Source organism: Helianthus annuus, chromosome 12, assembly GCF_002127325.2.
Source record: "Helianthus annuus cultivar XRQ/B chromosome 12, HanXRQr2.0-SUNRISE, whole genome shotgun sequence".
Classification (NCBI taxonomy): domain Eukaryota; kingdom Viridiplantae; phylum Streptophyta; class Magnoliopsida; order Asterales; family Asteraceae; genus Helianthus; species Helianthus annuus.
In genome coordinates this window covers 67866922-67876492 of record NC_035444.2, presented here as the reverse complement: position 1 = coordinate 67876492, position 9571 = coordinate 67866922, and the positions used below count along the sequence as shown (strand labels likewise).

Sequence of the window (9571 nt, the reverse complement as noted above, 5' to 3'; positions counted from 1 at the left end):
GTATTAAAAACTCTTGTGTCCTTGGACGATCTTGGTATCTTGCCATCACTATACTACGCCCGCGATGGGTGCACTTGCCCTAATGTGTGTGTAGAATGATAGTAGAATATCGTGTTTTGTAAATTTAAAACTTGAATCGGCGAGTAAAAAGAGCTAAAATATATCTTAAAAAGCATAACTACACCCGCGCACGTCACTGAGTTAGGCTCAAAGGATAAAGCGTGCAAGATTTTGAAACATAAAGTACAAAACTCGTTAACTTTTGCGCTAAAGGATAGTGTCTGCAATTTGGTGTAAACATAAAGGACAAAACTTGTAATTTACATAGAAAATGTATTTACTCTAGTAGAGTAATTATGTGTAATTATTATACTAGTGTTATTTACACAATCTTTCTAGATTATGAGACTAAAATACATGCTTAATAACATAAGAAAAAAATTTCTAAAAAAAATATCCCTTCTTCACTTCTTACGTTAAGTCAATTTGTATCTTAAGACCTATTTATACCGGAACCTAACTCTTAATATTAATATAGTGGAGTTTGATATCTTTTTGTGTAATCGGGTTAGGGTTACCTAACATAATATTGGACCCGAACCCGTTTAAAGACTTAAAAAATAATCTTAAGGTATACGGGGTGCATGCGGGGAGCCCGTTTGCCGCGAGGAGACTCCAACGCCGATCCTTGTTTTGCCGTGTGGGGAGGGTGAATGCGGGGAGAATTTGCCGCATGCGGTGAAGATGTGGGAGAGGGGATAAAGGTGGGGCCCACTGGTATTCAACCAATCATGCCTTTTATTATTATTATTATTATTATTATTATTATTATTATTATTATTATTATTATTATTATTATTATTATTATGAGTTAAATGCCCGAATAGTCCCTGTGGTTTGGTCTTTTTTCACCTTTAGTCCCTAACTTTCTAAAATTACAGCTATAGTCTTCAACTTTTTCAATTTCATTCTCGGATAGTCCCTGGCGTGGATGGGAGTTTGTTTTCTCAGTTAAGTTGGTGTGAAATGACCAAAACACCCTTATTATTAAAAACCCCAAAAGACATTTTATCTTCTTCTTCACCAGCACAACTACACTCAGCCACCACTGTCACAACCACCCCCGCCACAACCACCCTCGCCGCCATCATCACCATTGGCTTTATTATTTGTGGGCACAAGTATCCACTTTCGTTTCTGGAGGGGAAAACTGGAACTTAAAATTACCATATTACCTGTATAATATTGACTAGTTGTTTGGTTGCCCATCCAAAGAGAAGCACAGCGATTAAATATAGTATAGATTATTATTAAGGAAACCAATTAAATATGATTACCCCTTCAGACCCCATTTTATTCTCTCACTGTTTTTCATTGTTCTTCATCTTCTTCATTGTCCTTCATCTTCTTCCTATTAATGCACCATAAAAGTGTGCATCTTTTTGCTAGCTGGAGGATGAAATTTCAAGAGTGATTGCTGGAATCGACATCTCGTTCACATTAACATCAAAACCAGCTGCGAAACTTCTTGCCAGAGTTAACAACCACCGGTGTTAACTCGAACAGGGCAGCTGGCATCATCACCATCATCGGACATGTGTTAACTCGAACCGATCTGTGGAATCTATAACAAAAAACTCACCGGGCAGGTGTTAACTCGAACCGATCTTTTGAATCTATAACAAAAACTCACTCCAGAAACGAAACTGGGTACTTGTGCCCACAAATAATAAAGCCAATGGTGATGATGGCGGTGGTGGTTGTGGCAGTGATGGCTGAGTGAAGTTGTGCTAGTGAAGAAGAAGATAAAATGTCTTTTGGGGTTTTTAATAATAAGGGTATTTTGGTCATTTCACACTAACTTAACTAAGAAAACTAACCCCTATCCACGCCAGAGACTATCCGGGAACGAAATTGAAAAAATTGGGGACTATAGCTGTAATTTTAGAAAGTTAGGGACTAAAGGTGAAAAAAGACCAAACCACAGGGACTATCCGGACATTTAACTCTTTTTTTTAAATGGTTTGGGGAAAATCACCTCTTAGGTCTTGCGTAGTGGGGCGCGGCCAAGGGCCATAGCGCCGCTATGGCGCCGCCCACACCGCCCCCACGGGCGCTATGTTTCAAAAATGGGTGGAGGGCTTGAAATTTTTCGCGGCGTTATTGTTGTTTGATTAATTGAGTTGGCCAATCAAAAATAGAAGAGTTTTTTTATATTAATTAATAAAACTTAAAATTATTAAATAGGTAATGATGGGTAGGGGCTTTATGACTACGGCCTCAAATTGCATAACGCCCCATAAAGCCCCTTGCTGACGTGGCACGACACGTGTCGCATAACGCCCCCAAAAGGGCTTTATGACTACACATGGCCTTATGTTTTTTGGCAAGAGTAATCTATGTGATGATAATTGACATGGCATATCATGATTGGATGGGTGAAAATTTCCCCCAATCTCATGAGGAGTACACCTCTTTCACCCTTAGGGTGTAAGGGGTGCATCCCTAATGAGTTGGGGGAGAAATTTCACCCACTCAATCGTAATATATCATGTCATTTCTCCTCTCATTCTCCACTCCTGCCCAAAAAAACATAGGAGGTGGTTTCCTCTAAACCATTAAAAAAAAAAAAAAACATCTCATTGGTTGAAACATGGTCCAACGGTCAAATCAAGGCAGCCATCCATCTTCCCACATACGACAAGCTTTCTCCGAATGCTCTCCTCCCCGCGCGGTATACATTGGTGGTGGCGGTATTTGCCGAGCGGCAAAGGGGCTTGCCGCGACCACCCCGTACACCCTTATATCCATTCTTATACCTAAAAACCTCCCCTTCTCGCATGCGTCATCTTTTATTTTTGCTGTTTCTGCTATCCTGCTCATACTAGTTTGGATTTTCTTTAATTTAAAATTTAAAATTATGTGTCAACCCTAAATTATAAACGGTAGCTTTTTATCAAGATTATACTTCTTGCATCTTCATAACCACTAATTTTAAATTGCTAGCTTATACATTTACACCCTTAATTTTCTCATACTTTGCAGTTCATGCTTTGAGCATGAAGCTATTGATTTCAACATTTTGCTACGACAATTTTACCCTAATCAAGAACAAGACTTGTTGCCTTTGCTTTTAACATTGCGCCACTCATAATAATGCTTGGACCACCACTTGTTTTCTCTCTCTTTTTCAAATATTCTCTTTATGCACACCTGCTGTTTGATGTAATGCCTGAATGAACTTGACCCTTGTGTTTACGTGCAGCTAATCCAGACCTCAACCAAATCAAACATATGTTCTTGTTTTGTATCTTTCATTCAAAATTTGTGCGCATCTAACGTGGGCTTTTTTTGTCTATTGTGCAGACCCCAACAGGGTATATAACTCTGCAGCACACATTAATTTCTCATTAAAGGATGATTCTTTTTGACACAACATGGCCTTTATTAGTTAATCATGTGCTCATTAAAGAAAATATTATTTGTGGCTCCCAAATGAAAAAAAAAAAAAAACAAGACTTAGGCAGGTGAGAGGGAAGGGGCACCCAACGGTAGTATCTTTGCTCTAACCAGTCAAATTTCGTCATATCAAAAATCTTAAAAACTATTCATTAGCCATAAAACACTGGTGGCGCCCTACCCTTGTCATAAACTAATTTTTTTTTTTTAAATTTTAATAAAGTCAAATCTCTTAACCAATCAAAGCCCACCCACAATTCTCAGTGGTCATCACTTGCATCGAACAACATTTTATCGTGGGTAACCCTTGTGGCAAAACCAACCCGCCCGCCTAACCCGCATGGGTGGCGGTGGTGTTCTGGTGCCAGGTCGAATCCGGGAGGAGTACCCGCGTGGGTGCCTCTCCCCCCTGATAACATGTAGCCTCAGGTTAAACGGATGACACGGGTATCTGTGGAACATTGTTGTCTGACTTCTAACATCACTAGGTTGTTTCTTTGTGGGTAAAGTTATCCCACAAAATCTCCTGGAAATTCGAAGGGTACAAAGACACAATGGATCGCAAAATATAACACAATCTCGAGGAAAAAAGACACAAGCCACAAAAAAAAAAGACATAATAATGCAAAGATAGAAAAAAACACAATGCTAAATAAAAAGACACAATGATCAAAAACAAAATTCTAAAATCTACAAGCTATAAATCCAAAAGTGAAAACCTAAAATCTCATATCGTATAGTTCGATGAGACGGTTCCAATACCGCTTGAATGAGGAGACTTTGTATTTGATCCTAACCGGTTTCTTTGTTACCTTTTTTAAGGTTAGAAACATTATTAAACTTCACATTACCCTTTTTAGTTTTTAGTCCACTGATGTTGTAACATAACAGAAGTCTTTAAATAGAAAGCAGGTGTGGGCAAAAGAGATGTTCATATGCTCTTAATATCTTCTGCTCCTGTGAAGCAGAGGAGTGGTCAAGCATTGCTACAACACAGAGAGCAATGAGAACAAGTAGTGCTAATTTTCTGTATCTTCTACTTTCTTCTCTACTGTTGCATAGACCCACCATTGCTGCTAAAAGGGTAAGCAAGCATCCATTATATCTTTAATTAATGATTGTGTTTACAATTTATTCATTTCTTTTCTCTGTAGTCATATGTTGTGTATCTAGGAGCTCATTCACATAGTTATGATGTTACTCAAACTGATTTCGATCGCGTAACCGACACTCACTATGAGTTTCTTGGTTCTTGTTTGGGAAGGTAACAATCAACATTATGAATGAGTAAATGTATATCACTTGCTAGCTTTTTAGCTTATAGTTAAATAACAGTATTCTTTCTTGAACATATAGTAAAGATAAGGCCAAAGATGCTATATTCTACTCGTACACAAGGCATATTAACGGTTTTGCTGCCATGCTTGAAGATGTAGAAGCTGTGAAGATAGCTAGTAAGTCGTTGATAGCGATGTCAGTGTCATTGAATATGTTTTAATTTGTGTGAATAATAAAATAATTATCCAATGCAGAGCACCCCAGGGTGGTCTCAGTGTTCTTGAACAGAGGTAGAAAGTTACACACAACTAGATCATGGGATTTCATGGGGCTCGAAGATAACGGCGTAATACGGTCGAGTTCGATCTGGAAGAAGGCGAGATTTGGTGAAAATACCATCATAGGAAACCTTGATACAGGTCAAGTTATAGTCTGATCTTTATTTGTTTGGCATAAAGAGAATTTTAATTCATTTTGATGTCTGTGATCATTATAATGCAGTTTTATGCAAATGGTCCAAGTGTAGTTTAGTTAACTGCATTGGTATCTGAAACACAAACATCAGTCTATTTTTCTTTCTTTCTTTGTTTTATTTTTTTATTTATATATTGCTGACCAATTCTCCAACATTTTTGTTGAAGACTGTGATATGGGTTACTCACTCTAGACAACTTGCTATTACTTATAGGACTTATATTTTTCCAACAAAGGTTCCTTTTAACTTATTTCGTTTGGATCGTTGACTTTCGAACGACTAAGTTGGTTAGCATCTTAAGAACATAACTTACATAATATTATATGCATATCTTGTTTAGGTAATTGAAATGGCACTTTGTTCATCATATTGATTAATTTGTGGGGATCATGAAGCAATAATTGATTTACATAGAACAGCAAACACGTTCAATCTTGATCGTCTAATCGATTGGTCATTCTGAAGAAAAATACCAGTTTTAATATAACACTTTTGATTTCAACATCTTCATACCGATGAATAAATACAAAAAGTCAAAAGTAACAAAGTTAAATAAAATGCATAATACAATTGTCGTCTATTCTGATTCTTTATTTGAATCTTTTATCGCAGGCGTTTGGCCAGAATCAAAAAGCTTTAGCGATGATGGAATGGGACCGATTCCATCAAAGTGGAAAGGGGTCTGTCAAAATGGTGCAGATGCTACCTTTCACTGTAATCGGTCAGCTTCCTATAATAATAATAATAATGCACCCATACATAGTTGTTAATAGCGCTCACAGGGAGCGCTATAGCGAATAGCATAGCGAAGCACTCATTTATCGGTATCTGAGTTTGGTGCCTCCATAGCAAGTAGATAGTGGGATATCAAACTTTTTTGTTTTAATATAAATAGCTATAAAATATACGTATACAATAGCTGGATTTTAGGTTTTTTGTTAAATATATGTATAGAAACACCGTATCTTGATATAATATACATATAAAACATTTCTAAAATTTTCTTCTAGTGTATCGTTAAACATAAAATAGCGCCTGCTACTTCATCGCTATCGCTACGTAGCATATATGTTGCTTGTCGCTATTGTCTGCTATTCGCTATTAACAACTATGCACCCATAGTTTAAGCCCTAAAGTTTTATATAAATGCATGGTTTTGTTAAATGAACATAAATATTTATCGTCTAATATGCTATATACTCATATTAAGATTATTCATGGTATGTTGAAGGAAACTAATAGGAGCAAGATACTTCAACAAAGGTTATGCTTCTGTGGTGGGACCGTTAAACTCCTCGTTTGAATCGCCACGTGACCATGAAGGGCATGGGTCCCACACGTTATCAACGGCTGGGGGCAACTTTGTATCAGACGCCAGTGTATTTGGGTATGGGAATGGAACGGCTAAAGGCGGGTCACCAAACGCTCGGGTTGCTGCATATAAAGTTTGTTTCCCACCTGTGAGTGGAAATGAGTGCTTCGATGTAGATATTTTAGCAGCATTCGATATGGCCATTCAAGATGGAGTAGATGTGTTATCGGTATCTCTTGGTGGTGACGCCGTTCCCTTTTTTAACGATAGTGTTGCCATTGGCTCTTTTCATGCTGTCAAGCATGGGATAGTTGTGGTTTGCTCTGCTGGAAATTCTGGACCCGATGATGGCACGGTTTCCAATGTTGCCACCTGGCAGATCACGGTTGGAGCTAGTACGATGGATCGCCAGTTCCCTAGCTATGTTGTTTTGGGAAATAACATGCAGTTCAAGGTCGGTACTACCGTTAATGATTTCATCGATGGGAAGATTAAAAACCGTTGTAACTGATTATCTGTAACAAACGTTGTTTTCAGGGAGAAAGTCTTTCTGCTAAAGCCTTACCGAAAAACAAATTCTTTCCGATTATAAGCTCTCTAGAAGCCAAAGCAGCCAATGCAAATGCAATAGACGCGTAAGGATTCCAAGTTAGTGAGTCATGATTTGGGTGTGAATTTATGACACAACCCGAAACTAACTCAATATTTAAAGGTTTGGGTTTAGTTTAAATGGGTTCGGATCAGTTTCAGGTCAAACCCGCAAACATGTTTAGCTAAATGAGTCGTTTTTGGATTAGCGTGGTCGGTTTGCGGGTTGAAGAATGTATTACATTGCGTAGCTTAATCTAATTGGCTATTTTATGCCAAAATATAAATTATATAAGAGAAATGAGCATCAGGTTTTATAGTTAAACGCAACTATTTTATATACGTTTGTATATTTAGCTCTAAATTTATAATTTAGAGTACCAATATGTAATAAAATAAAAAATCGGGTTAAATGGGTTGTGCTCGTGTCAACCCACGAAAACTCGTGTCGTGCTCAGGTTCATGTGTCACATGGTTTACACCATGAACATGACCCAATTAACACCCCCGGACCACTCATGATGAGTATAACTTAGCCGATAATGTGCAGTTCTTGTATATGTAATGCAGGCAGCTTTGTAAAGCGAGATCATTGGATCCTAAAAAGGCGAAAGGGAAATTGTTGGTGTGTCTTCGCGGAGATAACGCTAGGGTCGACAAAGGTCAAGAAGCTGCTTTGGCTGGGGCTGTGGGAATGGTTCTAGCTAACAATGATGTTTCCGGGAATGAGATAATCGCAGATCCTCACGTCTTTCCTGCTACACACATCACTTACACCGATGGTCTTGCAGTTTATCATTACCTCAATTCCACCAAGTAACATTTACATCACACGTTTTCGTATTATTATTATTATTATGCTGCGAAAACCAAAATAACATTTATGACTTATAACAGGACTCCAACGGCTTACATCACACATCCATCAACTCAGTTGAACACAAAGCCGGCCCCATTCATGGCTGCTTTCTCATCCAAGGGACCTAACATCATCACACCCGAGATTCTTAAGGTTATATCAACGTTTATTCTCCATCGTTCTCCTTAAGTTCTTACATTTATGTATAGTATGTTTCTTGATTATGTTCAGCCTGATATAACCGCGCCTGGTGTGAGTATAATAGCTGCTTATACAGAATCACAAGGGCCAACAAACCAAGATTTTGATACGCGTCGAGTCCAATATAATTGTGTATCAGGAACTTCCATGTCATGTCCTCATGTTTCTGGTATTGTTGGGCTTCTGAAAACCCTACATCCAGATTGGAGTCCAGCAGCGATCAGATCCGCCATCATGACCACCGGTGAGGCTAATAGTAAGGACGAATATAATTTATATAACTTAAAGAAAGCTATTTTCTAAATTGATATTTAATCATGCAGCGAGAACACGCGACAATGTGGTTAAACCAATCACAAACGCATCTCACATTAAAGCAACGCCGTTTAGCTACGGAGCAGGACATGTGCAGCCAAATCGAGCCATGGACCCTGGTCTGGTTTACGATCTAACCACCACCAATTACCTTGACTTGTTGTGTGCACTGGGGTACACCAAGGTTCAAGTCGAGAAATTCTCAGAAACTCCATATACATGCCCATCTAAGAACATTAGTCTACTAGACTTTAACTATCCGTCAATCACTGTGCCTAACCTCAATGGTTCGATCACAGTGACTCGAACCGTTAAGAATGTGGGTTCACCAGCCACCTACACGTCGCAAGTCTTTAAGCCGGCTGGCATATCGGTCCTGGTTCGGCCGAAGAGGTTGAAGTTTAAAAAGATTGGTGAAGAGAAAATGTTTAAGGTTACTTTGAAGTCCAAGAAGAGTAGGGCAGCTGGTGGTTATGTTTTTGGACAACTAAAATGGTCAGATGGAAAGCATAATGTGAGGAGTCCCATTGTGGTCAAGACCATATGATTTTTGAGGGTGGGAAAAATATTTCAGTAAAATAATTTTTGAACATTATTATCATTGAAATTATTTATTTATTTTTGGTTATTGACTTATTTTAATTGGAATTTTATCACTTTTTCCTGCTTGTTTATTTTTCAATCAACACCTTACATGTTAACATCATGGTCATTTCATGTGTATTGGATCACAATAGTTCATAGAAAATCACGAAGGTAACACAATAATTGTCATGAATCCTTATTATAATACATGTATTATAATAAGGATTCATACGTGTATAACATAATCTAAACTTAATTATAGATCATGATTATAAACAAAACTTTCTTATACTGTTTGTAGTTGATTAAGAATTGATTAAAAAGTGAATCAAACCATAAAAACTTATAAATTACCTACTTCAAAAATAAATTTTAGCATGAATAACTACCTACTTTGAATATAACTTTTAGCATGAATATATTAAAATACACGAATAGGCGACAGACAATTGCATATGCCATGCATTTTATGGGACTAAAACTAATATAGCTAATGCCT

General features: G+C 37.7%; 1 protein-coding gene across 1 annotated transcript; it reads left to right on the top strand.

Annotated features, from left to right (window-relative positions):
* The first annotated feature begins 4328 nt into the window (after nucleotides 1-4328).
* LOC110895234 (subtilisin-like protease SBT5.3) lies at nucleotides 4329-9145 on the top strand. Its single transcript, XM_022142511.2, has 11 exons — nucleotides 4329-4543; nucleotides 4614-4723; nucleotides 4816-4913; nucleotides 4992-5156; nucleotides 5825-5933; nucleotides 6444-6978; nucleotides 7062-7159; nucleotides 7683-7928; nucleotides 8010-8124; nucleotides 8203-8416; nucleotides 8496-9145. Exons 1-11 carry the CDS (start codon nucleotides 4463-4465, stop codon nucleotides 9032-9034), a joined length of 2310 nt encoding a protein of 769 aa, XP_021998203.1. The 5' UTR covers nucleotides 4329-4462; the 3' UTR covers nucleotides 9035-9145.
* The last annotated feature ends 426 nt before the right edge of the window (nucleotides 9146-9571 follow it).

Excerpts from the sequence above, each read along its gene's own strand:
- LOC110895234 (XM_022142511.2), top strand. The coding sequence starts at position 4,463 with ATGAGAACAAGTAGTGCTAATTTTCTGTATCTTCTACTTTCTTCTCTA. Across the intron at positions 5,934-6,443 it reads GCTACCTTTCACTGTAATCG|GAAACTAATAGGAGCAAGAT; the intron begins GTCAGCTTCCTA and ends GGTATGTTGAAG. Across the intron at positions 7,929-8,009 it reads CATTACCTCAATTCCACCAA|GACTCCAACGGCTTACATCA; the intron begins GTAACATTTACA and ends GACTTATAACAG.